Below are 23828 nucleotides of genomic sequence, written 5' to 3'. Positions count from 1 at the left end.
AAAGTGTAGGTAGAGAAATCACTTGAAAGAAAGTGGGCTCCCTGTTTTCCCTCCAGATGAGAATTGGAATATTATAGATTCCTCGCCGCCATCTCGCCGTACTCGAGAGATGAGATGAGATCAATGTATGCAGACACATACACTTCAAAACATGGCCAAAAATTGGACAGGGTTCCCCCGAATATAAAAATCCAAAAGAGAAAGTTTGGCTGGTCTACAATTTCTTCCTCTATTTCAACCTCGGAGCGAACACTGGTCTGATCTCGCGACCATCCATCGTAGGACCGATATCGTATCCATCTTCCCGATATTTCCCCTCTCTTCTTCTCTCGGAATGGAAGGCGACGGAGTGGAGTGGGTTTGCTCGAGTGAGGAATGAGTGATATCCTTTCGCCTCGAGATGATCCATCCTCTAAGGACGCACGGCCCAAAAAGTGCCACTGCCACCGTGTAGTGCATCGATGTGACAGGACCAAAAACCAGGCAGCCGCACGCATAAAGAGACAACCAGAAAAGGTGTTGGATTATGCATTTTAGTGTAAAAAAACTGGTGAAAATACACCTTAATCCTACTCGTAAAAATCCAATGCGGTGACAATTTTTTCTTACGTATTTATGTAAGAAAAACTTGGCATTCTGCTCAGTCACCGTGAAACTCGACAAAGTGGGTAATGACGGATTTGCGACAGAATGGTGACTATATTTTTTTGCAATAAATTTACTCGTTGCAAATCGAGTGAAATTAATTAGCTGAGTATGATGCAGCCTTTGACCCGGACCAGATATCTGATTAAAAATACATACACACTCTGAATGATGTACGTACGTATTAATCCAAAATGTTCTCAATGGTGGTGGATTAATCTAAGAAATATTTTTTAACTCTGTCTAGATATTGATTCTACTCGAAACTAAAATGTTAATTTACTTTCGAATCTATCTACTTTAGTGAAAACAATAAAACCGTTTATTTCAACAAGCGAACAACTTTCTGGACATAAAAGTTCACAAACATTTGCATCAATCGAGAACGGGGGGGATAATTCCAAATATGGTCCAATTCAGGGCTAGAAAGTAGTCCACGAGACGAAGGTAAAAGCTGGCTGCTTTGGCTCCACTTTGTTCTCTGACTCATGCACTCACTCACTCACCTACTCATTCACTCACTTTATTTAATGATAAGCTATAAATCTGCGGTCTGATCCTGGCCGAATCTGAGAAAAGCTGATCCCCTCTCGTCCTCAGCTTCCTTCTCGAAATGAAGAAGAAAAGAAGAAGATGGATCGATCCTCCTTTTTAACTTTCGCTGCTTTCTCCACACAAAGTGAAACCCAACTCGAGGAAAAGAACCTTTAAATGCACTTTTTGTTCATGTTCAATCTCAGAAAATTCATGGAAAAAATGAACTTGAACAACTTTCTAAAATTTGTAGATTAACGTTCACCAAATTTTGGAAATTGTGACGATCTTGCAGAAATTTTTCAAATCGCAAAAAGGGCAAGAATACAACCAATTTTTATTTTGTTGAGATCCTAACAAGTAAATGTTAAAGTTTGATAAATTTTAACGACATTTACAACTTACTACTTTTGGGTCAGGCTTTGGCTAGTTTTCCTTATTTTTTTATGAGTTCGTGGCTAAAAGTGAAGAATTATTCGACGTCAGTCAATTTTACGTTCGCCGCAACGTTATTTGCATCCCATCCGCCATTTGTTGGTTATTCATCATCAAAAATGATCTAGTTTATAAACTTTCACTTTGACTTCGGTTCCAGGTGGAGCAAAATTTGACAAAATTAACCTCAATTTCATCACGGACTTGTAACACTTTCGCCATGCTCTAAATAATCTAGCAACAAAACTGTGTGAATATGACAAAGATTCGTTACCACACAAGTGTTCAAATTTGCAACTGAATGGTGCCCGATTCTTGGGTAATTTTGTAACCAGACAATTTGGGCAGCACATTATTCCAAGTGCGGCGAGATGAAGTGCAGTGTTATGTAAAGTGAGGGACATGGAGACATGTCTGGATACGAACAAAGTGGGGGTGGCTAAAGTAACGCTAATTGTGACGGACGGGGACAAGACAGGAATCCATCGCATCCCATTTACTTCCACGCAATCAATATGCGCAAATTTGAACCTGATTTAATCTTTCCTTTCTGAAGTTTAGGAATAATCAGATAAAATAAAAGGTTTTCAAATATGCTAGTAAAATTTTAACAGTACAATTTTCTAAATGGGTCACTCCCTGATTGTAAGTTCAACGGATGATTGTGATAAGTATAATTTTCTTTACGTATTAAATGGTAAAATAAGATTTTTATTTGCCAAATTGGCACAACTAAATTTGTAATATATATTTCACAATTTTACAATATTGAACCGTTATGAAGTTTTTGTATAATCCTGCTTGAAATCTGAAAACATGTTAAATTTGCAACAAAGATTGCAAACCCGACCCTGCACAAAGACATTAATTATGAAATACAGTGGTTGAATTGTGAAGATTTTTTTTTCACACATTTTCAGCCAGGATGGATACCATGCATGAATCTTGCATGCCTTGCCCCACTATTTCTACTCTTCCCCCTCCTCCACCCACTCGGAATAGACGCCTTTAATTATCCCCCTTGGCGTATACTTTTGAAAATCCAGTTCCTCCTTCTGCTCCAAGTTCAGCGTCTTCTTCGCCATCTTCTTGGTCCACGTCCACCAGGAAAATCTCACCTTTCCCGTCGTCCTCCTCCCCCTTCTTCCCCCCTTCTTTCCGTCCCCCTTGGTGGACGGAAATCCCAGGAAATCTTTGAAAAAGAGGGAACACCAACCATCTCCAGCCTCCAACTTCTTGGTCTTCGTCACATTTCTTCCGGACCACCAGTCAGCCAACTTGGAGAAACCCGAGATCGGTTTGACAGCCACTTGCCGTCGCCCGTCGTCTTCGTCCTGATTTAAATCCTCCCCGGACATCCCTTCCGTCATGATGGTAACCCACATGTGCGGGGTCAAGAGGTCGATGAGGTCGTATTTTGCAGGGCGTACTTTCTGCACTACGGAGGAGCAAAGGTCAAAATATGCAGTTTTACTAGGTGCCATTAATTGATGGCACGAATCCAATCAAAATTAGTAAGCGGATCAAAAGGAAAAATGGAAATCGAATCGTAAAACGGACGCATTTTTGAGCAGGGTAAAAAAGTGAACCTTTTGTGCTTGAAGAATTCCACGAGGCGATGCTTGACCACCAGGAGGACGACGCGACGGGTGGTGGTGGCGGTTGCGGTGAGGCTGACCACCACCACGACGATGGACACGAATCCCCCCCGCGTTGTGGCGTCTGTTTCCCGCTATTTCTAATTTGGGGATGCGAGGTTGGGTCTCCTGCTCGAGATTGCGACTCCCACGAGGACGGACCCCATCTGGAGACCCACTCCGTCCAACTTGTCGAATTCGTCGTTGTACCCGTGGACCTGAGAGTGGTTAGTTTTTGGAACAATAAATAAATGTGATTCTTGCCAAAAAAATCTGATGGACTCGAAATTTCAATTTCAAAAGGATAGATTTCCTGCATGATTTAGACTTGATTTAGCCAACTTGTATCAACTTCAAAAATTAGAATGTATCAAAATTGCACTTTAGATAGTTGCAATTCAATTCTAGATTTGATTTTCTTCCAAAAACTACGACTTTCCTGCCTCGTTTTATTTCATTTGGTTTCACACTCGTGTGTAATCTCGTTTCATTTCCTGTTCACATCTGATCTAATTCCTCTCAGGAGAGAACTTGCATGAAGGATGTGATCATATTTTGACCCCTACCCACGAGGGTGACCTGCCATTTTCCCCAGAATTTTTACCCCTTGAGCACTTTCTCCCCTTTAGATTGAGTGGAATCACATCCTTTATTCCGTCTCCTTAATAAAATCTTACTTGGCTTGAGATTCTCCGGCAGAACTGCTCCAGCCAAAAAAGCGATGATACCACCTTTTATCTTGTCCAGAGATTGTTTCGTCCTCATTTTTGTCCACCCTGCTCCTCCCCCTCGACCAAAATTGCCACCAAGGCGGTGACAATTCTTCCTCTTTTAGTGCAATGGAATCATAATTCTCATTCTGCCTCGTGTTACAGGCCAAACTACACTTCAAAACTGAGAGGAAGACAAAAATCCAAAAGTATGCAAGGATTTTCATGATCAACATTTCGTCACTGTCAAACATTTGTTTACATTTTTTTATGAAAAAAGAGCAAATCTGCGAATAAGAAACCATGTCAAATATTTGCGTTTAGGAAATTATGTCTCAAGTTTTATTACTCACAAACACAACTAATATAATATAATGTATTAAGTGTATTTCATAGTTTATCAATGTTTATGTTAATAATATATATAATATAATCAAGTATCCGAGTAACTTATTTCAATTATAATTATCAATTAACATTTACTGAACATTTCATCGTGACCAGACCAGTCAGAATCTTACGATAACTTTCACTATTCTCGGAAATTTCACGTTTTGCAGGAAAATTTACAAGTCTCATTTAAGTCCGGGTTTCAGCTAAATATTTTCGTCTCAATTTTCCCACCTTCACATGCCCACTTTCACGCGTTAGTGAAACTAAACGTGACAATCTTTTATCCCTAAATTGGTAATATTTTGTCACCAATTTGGTAACAATGTCTAATATTCCCAACCTGAAATAAAATCATGAAATTAAAATGGGTAGAGTAAACTTGTTGAAAATTGGTGTGCCTAATTTTTGTGATATATTTGAATATACGTCACATCCTGTCTTGTTTGAGAAGGCACTGCACTTCGCTCGCCATTCTTCTCCCAGGGTTCCGTCCGACCAGTGTTTTTTCGTTTTTGTAAATCTCGACGCCATGAGTTAAGAATTTGTTTATTTGCCTTAATTTAGCAAGTTGAAAGATACCCACAAATGATAACGAAGAAGGTGCGTATTTTTGGCGATTAAAAAATTTTTTTACCCAATTGAGAGGTCGCATAGTGGGATTATATAGGCTGCAATACCTGAACTAAAATATGTAAGTTAGCCCTAAAACATCCTTTGTATGAATTTTTTCACGAATATTGATAGAAAACTGATGTATTTATCAACTTAACAAATCTGAAAATTTTTAGCACAACAGAATTCTACAATGAAATGCATGGTGTAGATTATCAACAATATCAATCTACCAATTGCCACCTATAACACGGCCATAACACAAGAGCACGTAGATGAGATTTCTTAAAAACACGGAACCCTTGCCACTTAGCACTAGTATTCCATTTGACTGCCTTGCACAAACTTGAGGGTCATCAGATAAGGTCGGGATGTAACTTTCTCCACTTTCTCCTCGCGGTAAAAAACTTGTACCAAAAACGACGCTTTCTCATCTTCTTGCTAAGCACCAATTATTAATCATAGTTGGAGGAATAAATCGCAATTTGTGTAACGGGACACAAATTTATGGCGGCACTTTGTGCATTCCCGCCAAAAAAAGTCTAGACGGTAGTTTCCCTATCAATTCTAATGAACTCTACGGAATTGGCATCATATCAAGAGTTGGGCTGGTGAGGGTCGTAAAAGTAGTCGCGCTGACGACGATCCACCGTCGACGTGCGGGACGAGGGCGCAGACGTGGACGGGATTCCAAGGCTTAGTTGACCTGCAATGTAGGAAAAATCATATTTTCTTTACTGTTTTTCGTAAACTTTGTAATATCTCCATATATTTTTTAGTAGAATGGGGTACAAAATTAATAAGAGAACGGTGGGGTTTAACTGATTTTAACTAAGGCGAGGTCCGCAATTTCGTAACGGATTCCCTGAATTGGGATTCATATTTTCCCGATTTTGAATTATCCCAAACAATATTAAACCAATCTAATCTAGCAAAATAAATTGCATTACAACTAAATTTCAAATTTTCCCGCCAAATAGAACTAAATACATCTCTCAATGCCCCCAGATAACTCACCCTTATCCCGCATCTTGAGCACCATCCGTTTCACAGCGACGCAGAGAATCACCAGTCCGCAGCAACAGAGGGCAGACAGGGCGGCCGCGACGACGGGGATGTACACCGCTGGCGACAACAACTGGTTCACCGTCGCCCAGAAGGAGTCGCAATTGGACTCATCCGCTCGACTGATTGGGCAGTGAATCTCCCCGTCGCACCACAACTTGTCGCTGATGCAGGCGCGGAGTTCGGGGCAGTACGACGTGCAAATCCCGACACCGGAGCGGATCGGGTAATTCGTCTCGGAGTAGGTGAACTGGGACGAGTCGACGATCACGAGCGGGTCGTCGTCTCCATTCTGACCTTCGAATAGTTTCGACAGCGTTTCATCCCAGGATGGTTTCCCGCCCGGGCGTAACCCGTCTTGCTCACCGTCTGGGAAAACGTTAAGACAAAGATATTTGTTTAACTTTCGGGCGAAAATATATGATCTAAAGTATTAAATAACCTGCATAATTTTTGTAAAATGATATTTTTGGAGTTTAATATTACCAAAAATTAAACTCAAAAATCTTGAAAATATTTTCAATGCCAAAAAATAATGCATTAAATTTTACAAGAATCTTGGTGCATTTGAAATTAGATAAATCAAATATTTTAAGCTAGAAAATATTTGAATTTTTGTAACTCCGCAAAGTTACAAACCTTCCACAAATTTGCAAATAACATGAAGGAAACTCAAATCTGAAACTTTCTCAAATGGCGAATACATTTTCTTAAAGTTGTAAACTTGCTCAAGATATTGCGAATTTTTCAATCTTGCAAAGAACTGCGGAAATTGCCTAATTGTTACTAATTTTCCAAAACTTATTAGTTAATTTTTTGGCATTTTGTGCATTCACGTTTGTAAACCTTCATTTACACCTTTTACGAACTACATGTATTTATTTATTTAAATAACCGGCTCTTATTTACTTACCCGTCGTCGTGGTTGCGTTCCCACCTCCAGTCTGACCTGTGACCTTCTCATCTCCATAATTAAACTGCGCCGCCTTCAAGGTCGTCTTCATCTTTGCCGAGATCAGCTCCAACCACTTGATTTGATAGGAACCCAACTCTCGTCCCACGAATTCGATCACAAATCGCGCCCTGGGTGCGGGCCAGAGCGGGGAATGGAATTTCCCAAAGTCCTCCGAATAGATTTCCACGATTTGCGAGGGGGATTTGGCCAGCGTGCTCGTGAAGGAGGCGGGACAGATTTTCTGCACGAGCTTGTTGTCCCCGTCGTAGATGAGGATGCGGTTCTTGGTGGTGGGACAGACGCGGTCGAGCTGGAATTTCGCGAGGCCTGGGAGCAAGGCGGGGTCGATGGGGTGGTTGTTGGTGTGCCAGGACGTCCCACTCCCAGCCCCACCACTGCTCGAGGGGGATGTCGCATTGTACTCTGGCGACGTGTAGGAGGACGAGTTGTCGTAGTAGTTAAATCTGTGGGGCAAAATGGATATAGGAAATAAGGTGCTTGTTAAGATTTTGGCATGCTCTCATTTAAAAATGCTGTACGGAGTTCTAATCATTACAAATTAGTATTCGTACTAAATTTAGAAAAAGAGGTTTTTGCACAAGTATTGACGCCAAAAAATTAAATAAATACATTGTAAACGTAAGTAAACGAATAAGTGACGTGACAGGAAGGAAGTTTTTAAATCGCATAAAAATGGAAATTGTATCGTTTAAAAAAATCTATAAAAAATATGGCTGATATTTTTAAATTCTACCAAACATGCCGATTTAAAAAATTTTGACATGTTTATGATTTTTTTCGAAATGTTATCTACGACAAATTGATGTGAAATATAAACCCAAAAATTCCGAATTGCATAAAATACTTACATTTGCGGGGTTGGATTCACACTCGGCGTCCCTCCACTCCGACTGGACCCCGTCACTTTCTCCTCGATCATGGGATACCCGGGTATTCTGAGGTAGAGGGAGTGGTTTTCTCTCGCCTCGAGGAGCCAGGGGTACTGGTCGCAGGTCGGATTTTTGGTCACGCCGTGAATGTAGGTGCTGTCGAGGGAGATGAGGCCGGATTCTGAGCGCATGTGGTGGTTGTCCCCGCGACACCCGGCCTCCTTCACGACCTCGTAGTCGAAGTGGGCGAAAAAGTTCTCGTGCGAGTCTGCCCCGCCCATCGAGTCGATGACGAAAGTGAGCTCGACCTTCCTGCCGAGAAAGGTGAAGGTGGGCGCGGGTGGGGAGGGGGAGGAGAAATTGGAGCAGATGCAGTGCGCGTGGGACGTGATGTTGGTCGCGGAGGGGGAAGAAGGCCAGATGTACTCGTGCAGGTGGACCTCTGATCTTGGTGGGGGTGACGATGGTCCTGATAAGGTAAGATCAGTGTAAATATATGGGTATGAAAAATAAGACGACTATTCAGTTTATAGGGATGTTCATTTGAATTTCGCGATAAAAATGTTATTAAATTTGAATTTGGCCAAAAAATTGCATTCCAATTTTGTTGTAAATACCGAATAAAATTTAAACTCTAAAGTAAAAATCCAGTAAAATTAGAATTAAGTAAAGATATGTTAAATAACAAAAAGTTTATGCGCCCTGCCTCTGAAGCAAAATGCAGTAAAATTAGAAGTACGTAATAAATATGAAGTGTTACGTACAAATTTCTCGGTCGAAAAAGTTAACGACAATTTAAAAGAATTATCAGCATGCATTTAAGTATAATTTTTGAGATGGCATACCTTTAAAATTTCCCGCTTTCTCTGCACCACCACTTCCCATAGAAGTATTATTTCCCGCCGCAGGATGCGACGCACTGGGCGTTGCCAAATAATTGCAAATGTATCTCCCCGTCTCAAAATCGGTCATGGTTCTGCAGGGGCGGTCCCCGAAGGAGGAACTTTTCAAGGTCAGCTTCAAGCCTTCGTAGGCGCCAAGTATGAAAGTGTACGTACAGGAAAGGTTCGCTCTTCCCCCGCGCCCAAAATCAAACACGTTGTCCGTCGTTCGAATCACCCCTTTCGACTTCATCTTGGACAGCACGTAGCTCCGGTGACACGTGCCGTCACTGCCCGAGTGGCGGGAAACAAATTCGTAGTGAAATTGATAGTTGATAGGACGGAGGGCGGTTCCCTGAAAGCAATTCGAACGTTTTGGCGGGATGATTCAAACTAAATTGCTGTTTTTAATTGCTGTCTTATAGAATAAATAATTCTCAAGGTTTATTTCTTGGTAGGTAAGTTGAAAAATTCAATTAGGATTTCGGGATTTGTAGCGTAATTAATTTTGAATTCAATTTGTAAAAATAATTTTCTGAAGAAATTGACATATTTTGACGCCATTTGAAAATTTTGTGGGATTTTAGCGATAAACATTGATAAATTTTAGATTTAATCTGTAACGAAAAATCCCTTCCCATCGTACGTTTCATTTTCTATCTTACATTATGAAAGTTGAATGTCTTATTTTTTTAGTTATGAAAAATCGTAAAACTTTGTCTCACCTCGAAAAACGTCTGTTCAATGATCAGTCTTGGTCCTGCGGAAATGTATGATTCCGCCTCTGTGCACGACCTCACGACACGTAACTCGTTCTGCAGTGCTTTGTGATCACATAGTTTTGGCAGTTCGTTGTCGCAGTAGGAGCCCAGCAGCGCCTCGTTCTTCAGGTCGATCCCGTCCTTTATGCTCAACCTGGAGGAACAATTTCCTACCGGCTTTACGTTCGGGTCCTGAGAAAGGTCAAAGGTCACGTTTTTATAAAGGCAACAACAAGATGAACTTAATTATAACATTTTGGCACAAACAAAATTTTTTGCAAGCTCAAATTTGTATGCAAATTTTTTTAGCTCAAATTTTGTGCTAAAATATTTTTTGGCCAACGTACCTTCGACGCAGATCTGCTGTACGAGACAAAATAGACCCAAACTATTTCATGCTTGGTCCCCTTAAATTCATAGCGACACGTCGTATTCGGTGAGATGGTGTGACGCAAGTTGGTCACTTTCCCCCGACTCCCCGTAATCCAGTTCCCGCCATGTTCCTGCGGCTTGAAAAGCAGGCATTTGTCGCTGGGTTCCGAAACGAACTGAAATTAAGAAAATTCCCGCCAATGTTTTTCACAGGAAGTAGCACGACTTTCAAATTCCAATTATTTTATGGTCCCACTTACAAAAAAAGTGCAATTATTCTTCACATTTGAATACTCGGCGCTTTCCGAGTCCACCATGATGACATCCACGTCGAGTTCGAATCCCCTGAGGGGTTCCGGATAAGGCGGGCTTGGTCTCGCCTCCAACGGATTTCCGAACGGAGTGGCGCGAAAAACGAGCAGTAATTCCGACGAGGAGGACGTAACTGGGGGAATGTGACCACCCCCACAGACGACCAAAAGGACCGGGTCGTCTGTCGAGGTCCCATCGTAAATCGTGATTGTGTCGCGATTTCCTTGCGCGCAGTCTTCCCACGCGACAATGGCGTCTTCTTGCACGAGTTGCGAGGCGACTTGAGCGACCCGCGCGGCCACGGATTTCAGCTGAACTTTGTGCCCCTTGTTTTGGCTGACTTGGAGGAGCACGTGTTTGCAGGGTTGCTGCGCCCTGTGGCGGATGGTGTAATGACAGGAAACGTTGCGCGGGTAGAGGCCGGGATAATTGGGCGACTGGAGGCGACACCGGCGTCGGTGACACGCCTCGAAATCCCGGGAACAGTACGAACCCGGAACAACTTCGCCGCGTTCGATGGGGTTTCCGTGAGTTCCGAATCTGGAAACAGATTTACAAATTCTGAATTAAGACGAAATCATAAGTCGAAATGTCTATTACAAAATTAAATTACAATTTGGAATTTAAAAATTGTTAAAATTTAAATATTCTAAAATTATGGCAAATTCATTACACAAAATTCTTCTAACTTCAAATTTTGCAACAATAGTATTTTTATTTTTCTACCACAAAAACGCTTGGAAAATGAGAAGAATTTTCAAGTTTCGATAAATGCCACTGACCTGACACTGGCTAAACTTCGGGGTATGAATTTGAAACGGATCTTGAATTCGAAGTCGTCGACTGTGGAGGAGGAAGTCCCGCTTGGTTGTTTGCTCGTCAAGGTGACCTCGTCGCCCAGTCCGGGCTTCTTCCTCCCCGGAGAAGACGTCAACGTGGTGGCGTTGCTTCCGCGAGAAAATTTTAGATTGGAAGAACCCAAAGGGGGCACGCTGTCGGGTGAATACGTGACGCCCAGGGTTAGCGCGATGGCGGACGTTTCACTGAAGTAAACGGCCTGAGAATAAGTATGCATTATTTATTAATTAAATAATGTGGTAAATAAAAGCTATAAAAATTTCGCTGGGATTTGGGTGGTAAAGTTTACGAAGGAAAATCATATTACAAATTGATTGTAAAGTTACACAAGTAAGGGAGACTTTCTAAATATTTTCTAACGGAAGCGTTCATTATAATTTTATCAAAGTGCGTACAATTGACAGGACTACAAATATCCCTTAGAATTCTATTATAATTAAATGATTTTTTAGATAAACTTACATATCCTGAACCGGATCCACACCACTTTCCGCCAGTCAAAGGCCGGTTTATCTCCGCGATCTGGGAGAAAAATGTCAAGATTAGGCAAAAATGAATTATTGGTACATCCATTCAAAACTATAGGTTTGTAGCCAATTGATAAGCTCCATGGATTAAAATTGGTAATCCGCACGGATTAAAATTTGTAGGCTCAAAATATGTAACCTGTCAAGCTCAAAATTGATAGATTGATCAACCCGAAATATAGAAATTGTTATATTCTAAACTGATAAATTCCAAGTACATTGTCGCACATAAAACTACGCACACGTAATCAATCTCATTAATTTGGGCCTGATAAGCCCGCAGCACTTGGAAGGAAATGGATAAATGTCTTGTTCTTATCTCACCTGGAGCGACCCGTCTGGACAGCCGGCTCTGCTGGGCGACACGAAGTGGCCAATATTCACCTCGTCGAACATCACCTAATTAGCAAAGGAGGCAAAAAGGGGTATTAAATCTCGAGTGGAATTCACTCCAAGTTTCTCGAGGAAAAAGTCGAGTCCTGGTGCGTGCCAAATGAGGAGAAAGCCGTGTAATAAGTCCTTGTCAATTCGGGTCGGATTATACGCTCTCCTCAACTATACCTCCACCCACTCTTAATAATACCCTTCCAAATCCTCACCAAAACGGGAACAATTTTTTACAAATTCAAATTTAGCATGGCACTGTGAGCATTGGATGTAAAGTAGTCGTGACAAATCTATCTTATAACATAAGTCTTTTAACTTAATTTTTTCTTTAAATTGCCAACAAACTGGTAGTAATTTACTACCTGAAGGTGTTAACAAAATTGGATACGAAATTAAAATTTGTTCCATGCTGGAATCTAAAATTTAGCGCATAATTCTGATTTTCATATGCTTGTCCCATAATGAATTTTTAACCGGGATGTAAAATTAAAAACCGTGAGATTCAAAGTTTCCACGTAAAATTTGAAATTCAGCTGCAATTATTATTATCTCCTTTCAGTAACAACTCGTTACCTACTCGGTAGAAGGTCAGAAGAAGGACAAATTTGGTTGCTGCATTATTAGCAGTGTAGTTTTCAGTCCATATCATGAAAAACACGTCTCGCAGCTTTCTCCTTCATTACGTTAATGCACTTTTTTTTGGACGACTTCCACCCGAGGAATCAACCACTTGGAATTTCACCAGACTCGGTTCGACGTCGACTTTGATGTCGTGTGTGGAACGTGTCGTGGCGACGACTTTTGTCAAAAAAGGAGTCAGAAAATTTGCATCTCGGCCAATATTTCATTTTATTTCATGTGGTTTCTATTTCATCTTATTTACCACTTTCCATCGACACACACGGACGAGATAAAGTAAGAGTGAGAGAAGTCGAATCTGAAAGAAAGTGACACAGCAAGCAGACTACCCGCTGCTGCTGCGGGCAGATGCCGTGTTTCATCCGAAATGTAAACCTGGTTTTCGTTAAAAATTGAGTGATTCCAATTTCGCAAAATAAGAAAAGTATGATGATCTCTCATCTCTCAATGAACTAGTAAAGTGGAAATTATTAAAATTATTTCAAGACAATTTGTAACTTTAATCTAACTCCGAGTCCTCCTTACCTTCATAATTAACGCGGTTTCGGAATCGTCAAACATCCATAAATGGCGTCAAATTATCGAAAATGAGAAATTTCTGTAGTATACAAAATTTCGAGACGTATTTATTTAGCACGTAATATGTATGTCAAATTTAAAATTGCGTTTTAATTATGCCAATTCTTCCTTTAACTCCGAATTTATAATCGAACACCAAATTTTTAATAGTTAAAATTTGCAATTAAACGAGTACGACATTTCTACCACTTCGAACTCATCCAGGATTGATTTTCATGTTAAAAAATTACTGGATTTTCGTAATTTGGCGAAACCCTGCGTCCTCCTCTGGCGAATGTTATTCCTCAAAGAAAATCTGTGATGCTAAACTTTCTCTGAAGAATCGAAACCTCAAGAAGGAGAGGAAACCACGGCTCACTCATAAAGTAAAGCGTTCATTTCTGCAGTCATCTGCAGCCTCCAGATGTCCAGGCGAGCCCTAACCCGGCAGGAAATGAAAGAGAGGCGAAAGTAGAGTGGGACACGAAAAGTGAACACAATATCCTGTGCCCGTCCGACGGAGAGGATTGCGTAATAAATCTTGCCCAGAAATCCGCCCTATGCAGAGAAACTTGCAGGCCCAGCGTCTCGTTAAACTTGTCAGGAGGGGAACAAACCGGGAGAAAGTAACGCCAGTCGTATAGGTCGCAGTCCTCCAGAGGACGGAGTGCTCGAAGTCGTATTTATGTCCGTGTATGCCCTAGAAATTTGGGCATTTATGGAATTCCTTATTTTCTCCCAGTTGAAATTGGTGCCTACATGAAGCTGATATGTAATGCACATAAATGTGGGGCATTCATTTTCACGCCGTGTCCATTGCACAACTCTACTTGGATTTAGAAGATGATTTCAGGGTTTTGAGAGACTTTGACGTCATTTAAAAAAACGGGTGATTTCCAAACGGCTAATTTACTAATAAGATGCTTTGTTACGATGTCCTCAGTTGATTTTGCTTTCCAAAGTCTTCCGCTGAACAAATTTAGTAATTACATGAATTGTTGAGTGACTACACATACTCGAACCTCCGAAATATACAAAATGTACAAAATCAACTTTGTCTGCTCGTCCCATAACAGATTGAATTTGAATTTGAATTCAAAATTACATTTGGTAACCTTTTCTTTAAAACGTAATTCCTCGAAGAATTTTTTTTGTTACAAGCCGACTCGACCAAATGTTTGATACCAATCAACATTATCAATTTGTTAACGTCACATTTTTGAAAAAAATACTGAAATACTTTTAAACCGGCACCACTGGTTCACAAAATATTACAAAAACCTCTCAAACAACATTCTCAAACTTTAATAAAAATTCGAAATTTTTCCATTCAACAAAGTCGCGAAAGTTTCATGTTTTCTGCTTCTATTACATTCCCCCTCGCCTTTCTGCCTTATTGGACGCTCCTCGGCCACAAATATGTAGAGCGGATCCTCTCGTAGTACGGAAGAGAAAGCAGCATTCCTCTCCAACTTTCTCCGCAGAAGACACCACTCCGAAAACGTGCAAGTAACGAGTATTTGATAATATGGGAGGACGAGAGAGAGTAGAATACCCGGGTATTTTCCTGTTCGGGCTCTCATCCAAAATTCGGATTCTGTTCCAACCGTTGGGGAAAAAAGTGGGTGACTTTCTCTCTCTGCGTTCTACTCCCGTCAACACGCATCTCCAATCTGGACCAGGATCATGGACCAGCATCGACATTCATTTACAGAAATGGACTCTCAGAGAATTGCAAGTGGAGAGGAAACACGACCAAATCCTTCGTGTACGTCGGTATGTCACCAGAAAAAAACTTATTATTTCGTGCTGTTCACATTTCCACTTTTTGGTCTAGTGCAGTTTTAGATTTTTATAATCCCTAAATTTTATAGCTACAAATTCATAAATCGGAATTTGTGGCAAGTTTAAAATTATTTATGAATTTTGAAATTATGTCAGGAAATATTTGACTATTTTATTCTGATCTTTGTAATGTTGCAAAGTTAGTACGTACTCCAAGTTATCAATTATTGATTTTGTTATGAGCTATATAATTCGGAGAAAAAAATAGATCTGGAATTTTTAGATTTTATCTCATATTCTACGAAACGGTTATCTGGAAAGAATTTAAGAAATGTGTGAGTTTACAGATTTTACGGAGCTGTAAATAACCGAGTCAAGCGTGCAAATTAGATTTTCATCTAGTTTATTTGTATATATCGCTTAATTTAATTTTTTTAATATTTTACCCAATACAGTACATAAAACCTTTATAATAGGGAGATATTGATTTATTTGACCAAGTTAGGTGCCAATCACAGAAAAATTAACACTTATTTAAAAAAAAGGATTTTGAGATAAAGAACCCTACTTTAAACCAAATCGTTTTTTGTAACGAATTTCCACGTTCCAATTTTGAAAGGGAACCCAAGAACTTTTTCGATCCCAATTATGCCTGAGGGTCGAATTGTTCATTTATATTTTATTTGTTTTCTTGATCCTCTTGTTTAGCGGGGACACATTTTTCCTGGCATCATCACTATCAGCACATTCCACGCGAAGAAATAAACATCATGAAATGAAAGTGAAAGCAGTTCCGGCCCAACGCAACTTTCCCCCATTTACTCGAACCATGTCCAGTCCAATGCTTCACAGGGTTCCGCTCCAACCACTTTGACATGTTGAAAGCGAATTTTGAACTCTAGTTCAAATTCAAATATTACGGTTAAATAATAGCTCTAAATTAAAATGCATTTTTTAATAACGACAATTTCATGTGACTCTCGTAGTAGCAAATTAAGTTATCAGTTAAGTTCCTACAGCTAACAATTTTCAGAACCGCGAACTAATCTATTCCCTAACATGATTAAAATCTATAAAGAATTATATTAATTTAAATTTTCATCCCCCACAATAAATTCGACCAGATTTCATGAATTGTATTTATGTATTTTCTGAAAATTTAATTTGATGTGGAACCCTGGTAGGTTCAAAAGTATAAGGAAAACCTTGGACATAGGAGCAGACCAGCGAAGTAGGAAAAGAAGATAAGAAGAAGCCGCACTTTCGGAGAAGGAGATCTTCCTCGCACTTAATTTATCGCTGCCTTGAGAAGATTGGACTTTAGAGGGGGAAAAATTGCACTGCAGTGCTTCCTTCTTCTCCTCAAGGGGCCCTGCATAAAACGGGTCACACGATTTCACCATGCCAATTTTGACACGACATAATGAATTTGAATAAATTTTATTTACTGGCGTTAAAATTCTTGCCTTCAAGGGAACGCTGGAGCAATTATGGAACAATTAAGTATAATTATAAATTAGCTGGGATTCGTATCTATCAGCCCATTACAGCATCATTAATTTACTAATTTTTCACCTCAGGTAACAAAATTGTACAGTCTTAATTTCCCATAGCTTTTCTCTCTCTACTCTGCAGACAAAGTAAACCAAGTGCCCACTTCTAACCTACGTATGCCACCAACCCAGCACAATACATTCGCCTCTTTTAATATATATATAGAGATGGTATTTTAGTGAAATTGGTGAAAGTAATGGCAAACGCAAAGAAATCACCAAACGGACTAAAAGAGCAGCAATGCTTTCTGCTCGATCCTCCAACTGGTGGACAACAACATGGTTTCAGAGATAAAAAGCCTCCCGTGTACAGCCTTCATTTAGCCCGAGTCAGGGACGGAGTCCGCTTCTAAATTTTTGGCCGAATTGACCAGACTACTTACTCTGTGGTTCAAAATTGTTTTCCAATTTAACCTCAACAACGTTCATTGCAGGTCTATAGAAATATGTGTGCGAAATTTCAGCTAAAACTATTTTGAAATTTTGTTGAATATACTACCCCACCCACGAACGTGACCCCCACCGGTCAATAAATTTCTCATCTTCGAACTTAACTCACAACTTTGTTTTGACATACTTATATACGTGCTAAATCTGAACTCAGGAGGTCCTCCTCAGTCGGTTCAGTCGTTTCAGGTCTGTCGTGTCTCAGACAGACAGACATACAGAATGACGGGCACATGGGTTACATAAGTCCTGACTCGGGCTGAAAATAGACACAAACGGCAACCATCCAAAACCACAAATTAAGTCGGACCTCGTTTCACTGGGTGCTAACTAATAACAACCTCCGCCAATCTATAAGGGGGGCGGAGATAGCTATAAATTTATTTCATGTGGGAGACAAACGGAGCAGAAAAAAATGAAAAAACTAGGGTCTTGATTTACTATTTCGAAATTCAGGACTTGAATAGCGTGTGAAACCGATTAGTAAAAAATAAGCATGAAAATAATAAAATACTAAATTAGTGCATTTCTGGGAAGACATGGTTGTAAACTTATGTCTTCTAAAAAATTGCAAATTTTGAAATGCTTTAAGAAATTTAAAAAATTCCTGTACACACACCAATTTGGTATTTATTACTAGGATCACAAATTATCTAAGGAATATAGACTAACTACTACAAATTTCCTAACATATTTAATTTACGGCGTTAAGCAATGCGAATCCTATGTGAGTAAATGAGTTTTATCAGAATTTCAGCTTTTTTCTTCCATTATAAAACACAAAAATCGTGTCTTTAGACCTCAAGCCCCATTTTTTACCCGGGTATCTTTCTCCCCTCTTATTACAAGTAAATTCTTCTTCCCAGATAATACCCACACTTAAACTTTCTCCCTTAACCTGGGCTAAAAACTGGATAAATTTTCCAACATTTTTGCCTCAATTCTTTCCAACTTTGTTCCTCCTGTTAAATTGAGGGGACGAAATATCTATCCTCCCGTGAGTGAGAAGTAATCCTTTAAACCGGGCAAATCTTCGCCTCCGTCAGGAGAGAAAGTCCCACAGCCCGACTTTCCCCTATAAAATACAATCTTTCTGTGTTTCGTAAGGGAAAAAATTCCTTAAAAATTCCAACGACGAGAACAAATGTATTATGTTTGCAAGGGGAGAAAGCTGACATAAAAATCTTAAAATCTCTCTAAACCCTGAAGAAAAAAGAAGCTGAGCTGCATTTTTTGGGACAAATTCCAATCCGGGAGGAATGACATTACGACGAGTCATATTAGCCGATCCACTTATCAAACAAGACATGAATTCCATTCGAGACAGAGTTTTTGGAGGGATCCATTCACCAGTTCTTTTTTCGTAGATAAAATATTAAATTATGGATCTTTTAAAAATACTGTCCGATTTTAAGTCTGCATTATTTTCATCTTTGAGTAAAATTAATTCGCTAAAAATGCTCTTAAAGTTTTAAAAAATATGATAACAAATTCCTAAGCGCTAAACAATTAAAAAAGATTTGACTTTTCTAAATTTTAAGTTCGTCTACTTTCACCAGAAATTTGGAAATAAATGAAATAAACTTTTCTTTACTCCTGACAATCACTTTTCTCTCGATTTCCTTTAAAAATCGGTAATTCGATCCGCCAGCAATTAAAATCAGGGCACGTGTAGCAACATAAACTCGAAAAGTACTCTTTCCAATCTTCCATGTGCGGTGTAAGGTTTGATTACGTGGAGCAGAACTTGAGCCCGACTTGATCTATCTTCTTATCCCATGGCGGAGTCTGCCTACGCGATGACATCGGATAATCTGACCCTGCTGGGCTGGGTTTGAGGTTGAGCATGAGATAAGGCCAGACCAGGTGAAAGTGAGAGTAAGGTGAAAGAGATGATATCCCAGCCAAACTCATCGATCCGATCGTGCTTTCTCTCCCATTCTCTCTCAGTTTACTTTCTCCATCAACACGAAAACAAACTCGAACTGACTCCAGAAAAGAAAAGAAAAAAAACAGAAACAACTTTCTTCACTTTGTCCAAAGAAATGTTGTTCTTTGTTTCTCGAGGAGTCATTTCTGATTTCTGGGAGCGAAGAATGTATCGATTTAGACGTGGAATGTATGGATATTACACATTTGACAAACGCCAGAGAGCAAATTGGTCCCGAAATATCTGGGATGAATGACTTTAACCAAAATATCGTTCTTATATTATCAGTAAATTATATTTTTTTCGGTTTTTGTGTCATAATTTTGTGAAAATGAATTAAGTACTTTCTCCACAAATGTTTCGTATTTCTTCGTATGTTGCGAATTTTTTTTAGTTAAGTTTGAACATAAATTAATCGTTATGTAACATTTTCAGCTTGTTTTTCAACTTATATATTTCTTACGATGCCGTGATTCACGCGAGCATTAGCAACTCAGCAAAGTTGGTAAAGTTTGTGCACGTAAGTATTTTGCAAACTTGTGCAAAATGAATGAATAGAATCATGTGATCTACATATTTACCTAACTTTACATATTACGATAGATTCAAGACTTTCTTCATGATATTGCAAATGTAGAGGGAAAAGTATAAAAGTTTATGGATCTGACTGGGTTACAAAGAACCTCGTGAATAACTCAATACTATTTTTGTACGGAAACGATTGCATAATTTTATACACAATAAACCAAAAAAATAATACATGCTTTACAAAATTCTCATCGTATATTTTTCAGAAAAGGTTTCTACCAAAAAATTATTAGCACTGAAAATTTCTCATTCTTCAAATCCAGAATTACATATTTTACTATTTCCACTTTCTCCTCGCCGCCAGCTCATTTCCCTCCCTCCCTCCGTCGCGTATGCATTCAAAATTTCATAAATATTTATCTCCATTCCTTTCATTTCTCCCTTATTTATTTACTTTTACATAATTACAGGCCTAAGAAGAAGAGCACAAAGTAGGGCTGAACACGCGAAAAAGCGCCGGGTTAAAAATTAATTTACTTTCTTCCCCCATCCATCCGTCCATCCGGCCAGATGCATAAATTGAATTCGCAGGTAGGGAGAGGAGGGAGCAGGAGAGTAAGTATCATTATGGTCGAGAAAGTGAAAGTCTAGACAGTTCTGGGACGGAATACTTAATCGTTTTTTCCAGGCCATCTTCTTAAGTTTCCAAGTTTTGTTGGTTCAACTGTTTCGTCCATTTCTCCATTTCTCTAGCTCTCCCTCTCTCGCCACCGTTTAGTGGAAGCGTGCGTATATTTCCCTAGCCAAATATTCCACCACTCGGGAGACCAACTGACTAACCGTCTCTGCCTCTCTTGGCTGATTTTTAGTAGATTTCACACTCTTAGGAATTTGGCATCTCTTTAAACCATAGAATTATGCCATTTACTTTCACTAAATTTTTATCCAGTTTAACAACGTGAGAGGGAATTTCATCAATAATTTCGTAATTATTTTTTAATTTAAAACTAGAATCTAACATAAATTTCTTACTACAAATATAACGAAGTTTAGACTGTAAGAAAAGTAGTATTTATGAATTACGTTTTTGCAAAAATCACTTAACTAGTAAAATTCGCACGGATACTTGTAATTTTGTCAATAGTAAGTACATGTTTCGTTAAAATTACAACGCACACTTTTGCAAAATAAAAAATCACCCTTAATTTGTGTAACTTTACAATCGATCTGCTGTTACCTGAATTGCCTTTGTAACCTTTACCACCCAAATCCAGCCAGATGTGTTTTATTCTCATGCCGGTACTATTTTTACCATCCGAGTCACAAAAAAAACATATTTTTAAGGGTGTCTTTCCCTGCAGGCTAATCTAATCTACCTGGATCTCGACCGGTAGCAGATGTCGCCTTGGTCACAAAATACAATGTTTCTCTCCCCACAAATAAAATGAAATCGTCGTAAAATAAAATGTATTGAAACTTTCTGCCAGCTTTCACTCTCTGTCAGCGAACCGCCAGCTCCTTTAAAAGGCATGTAGGCCAAACTTATTGAAGACAAGGACACGACTGGGGACAAAATGAGCGTCTCTCTGAATTTGACAGTTTTGCCGTAGGAGACAAGAATTCGGTCATAACGCCAGACAGGCTTCAGACCCAGTGACTGATCGAATGAATAAATAAGATAAACTTCTTCTTCTTCTGCTGCTGAGGGAACCGGCAGGAAGAATGCCAATGTTTTCCACCATACCATCGATTAACTTGTATCTTCTTTACTTCTTTTACCTCGCATTTACTAATAGGAAAACCACATCGTATCTTATTTTTAACTAAATAATTCAAAATTCTTAAAATTTCACGTTTGGCTCTAAAGTTACTCAATAGTCTTAATGTGTCATGGTTTTCAAACCAGTTTTATTGTAAACTGATATCCATTAACACTTGAATAAAGGTTGACTTGACTTGACTCAATAAGTATCAACTTCCGTAAAAATTTATAGGACTTACGGTTACTCATTGTCTTCATTTTACGCACGTTTTCAAATTTATGTATCTCTTAATTTTTGAGGATTTGGGAAATCAATTTTTAAACATTAATTTATATAGTACGAAATTATTATTTACACACGTCGCGTTGTTGGATCGTGTTAAGGCAAATTTCTCCCCTGATTAATACAGCTTATTTTTTGTCATTTCATACGTTGGTCTGAGGTTAAAATATTGTCAGAAATCAATTAAATACTTTGTGGAAGGCCCCTTTGGAATGCATGTGCACGAGGTGCTGAATGAAATGAATTTTATAAGTGACAAGAAATGAAACTGAAGTTAAATCGTGTAAACTTTAAAGTTTGATACACTTTTTGACAAGTCAGATGTGAAATTTAAAGAATTTTTAAATACTACAAAACCTCTGTTTCTACGCCATGAAAAGAAACCGATATCTTTTATTAATTAAAAAATTTATAACATCTTTCCTAAAATTATTTAACTTTTTTCAACAAATTTTCTCAAAACGACGTGTTAATCCCACATTTTAGTTGAGAAATCAATTTTCAGAATTTAACCTGCAGTTTTTTCCATTTATTTTTAACGGGAGTACATAATTCTCCTGGGTGAGAAACAAATAAATAATCGCATCCCTCAGAAACAGAATCCAATCTGGGGAGAAATTTTGAAAGGAGGAATTTCTGGAGGGATTGAGATAGAGAAAGTTTGGGCGGAATAAATAAAATACATTTCTGACTAAATCGTCATTCGATTGCATTTCTCTTTGTATTTCATTTTCAAATCCGACTTTCTCTCGGAGGCTGTGCAAGCAGGATGCCATAGATTTTTTTATCACATTTCAACCCATCTTTGATAATGGTATTTATTATCAATAGTCCGTTAACACAATTATAAGCGAACGATATACAGAAATTGGCGTTTTTACTTTCTCACCGCCCCACTGCCTATGCGTAGATTGAATTTTGTGGATAAGCTGTTGGGTAACAAATCGTTACCGATCCGGGATACGTCATTTGTGTACGTTCCCGTCATTTGTATTCTGGTCCTGCCAGAGAGGAAATATGTCTTGGGCGGATTCGTATCTTTGTTTCTTTACCAGCTGCATCCACTCGTCACAGGTTACGAAACCACGAAAACCTCTCCTCTAGGTTTACTCACGTCAAAAGTTTTAAAATTATCGCAAATCGGTTGTAAAAAATGGCACAAATATTTGCAGTTTATGTTTTCTGTTAATTTTCCTCCATAAATTAATTTAAGCACATAGTTTGTGTAAGTTCATGTATATTTTGTATTCCTAATCCTTAAGTATATATTAAATTACTACAATTTATGCGGAATGGATCTCAAAATTTGTACGTTAAATAAATATTAAATTTTTCTATCTACGGCGCAAAAATTGGTCAACTAAAACACTTTAGATTTTCAAAGCTTTAAAGACGCAAATATATTATTTTCCAAGTGGATAAGATTAATTTATGCATACGAATATCTGTAAATTAGACAAATGGTTAAGTAATTGACTTCGATGTTTGTAACCTAGTCAAATTTTCAAATATGGATTACGAAGGAAAATCAAGTTATGAATCTATCCCGTATGAACAAAGATCTCTACGGTAAAAGTTAACAAAATTACTGCACAAAACTTCCCGACTTTGCAAAGCTACCAGGAAGCAGTTCCTAAATTATCTTAGTGTTTACCGGCTCAAATATCTACGTTTCACTTGAAAAGTTGAGCAGAATCTCGCCTTACTCATCTTAAAAATTCAAATCCAACCTTTCTCAGAAAGAAGAAGTTGATGGATTTCTGGACAATTTTTTGATCTGGGTCTTATTCACTCGTTCTTAAATAATGTGTGGTCTCTCCCTCTCTGCTTGTTTTTTTTGTATTTTATTTTAATCTGATTTCCCTCGAGGCTCTGGATCCAAGTCGGAACCAGATTTCGCAGGTTCCTGATTCCACATCTCATTCTGATTCATTCCTTTCTCTTTTTTGGCGAGTTACGTATGCATGCATGCAGTCTCGACTTTCACTCGTCCTTATCCAGATGAGCAGTAGTGTTGCAACGTTCACGGCTATTTCATGCACACAAAAAGCGCAGAAATATTACGAGCAACGAAATTCACGATAACTTTGTAAAATTTTAAAAATTTTGCAAACTCAAAATTTTCCCGTTGTCTAAATTCAACTCGAACTTGTTTAAAGTTGATTTTGTTTGACGGACCTTGAAAATTTCCGCTCTTTACAAATGCAAAGCTTTATTGTGTTATTTCTTACACAAGTTTGTAATTTTATGCCAAAATTATGCAAGAATTTTGCACAATTTAGCATATTCTCTTCTCTTTTTATGTAACTCGAATATGTTCATGAGTGAATTGTGTACGACACACTGTCTCTTTTCTTTCATAATGGATA

General features: G+C 38.8%; 1 protein-coding gene across 1 annotated transcript in view; it reads right to left on the bottom strand.

Annotated features, from left to right (window-relative positions):
• Nucleotides 1–4274: 4274 nt before the first annotated feature.
• Nucleotides 4275–23828, bottom strand: part of LOC118433375 — a 45550-nt gene continuing 25996 nt past the window's right edge. Inside the window, exons 5-15 of the mRNA XM_035845275.1 lie at nucleotides 11912–11986; nucleotides 11523–11582; nucleotides 10985–11259; nucleotides 10151–10742; nucleotides 9866–10066; nucleotides 9483–9710; nucleotides 8722–9112; nucleotides 7856–8345; nucleotides 6945–7450; nucleotides 5984–6400; nucleotides 4275–5672 (exon numbers count right to left, since the gene is read on the bottom strand). Of these exons, the coding sequence (XP_035701168.1) occupies nucleotides 5563–5672; nucleotides 5984–6400; nucleotides 6945–7450; nucleotides 7856–8345; nucleotides 8722–9112; nucleotides 9483–9710; nucleotides 9866–10066; nucleotides 10151–10742; nucleotides 10985–11259; nucleotides 11523–11582; nucleotides 11912–11986 (3345 nt within the window). The 3' untranslated portion in view covers nucleotides 4275–5562. The remainder of the gene's footprint in view (nucleotides 5673–5983; nucleotides 6401–6944; nucleotides 7451–7855; nucleotides 8346–8721; nucleotides 9113–9482; nucleotides 9711–9865; nucleotides 10067–10150; nucleotides 10743–10984; nucleotides 11260–11522; nucleotides 11583–11911; nucleotides 11987–23828) is intronic.

Source organism: Folsomia candida, unplaced genomic scaffold, assembly GCF_002217175.1.
Source record: "Folsomia candida strain VU population unplaced genomic scaffold, ASM221717v1 Fcan01_Sc049, whole genome shotgun sequence".
Taxonomy (NCBI): Eukaryota; Metazoa; Arthropoda; class Collembola; order Entomobryomorpha; family Isotomidae; genus Folsomia; species Folsomia candida.
The sequence above is the reverse complement of the archived record's forward strand: the minus strand, read 5'-3'. Positions and strand labels throughout refer to the sequence as shown.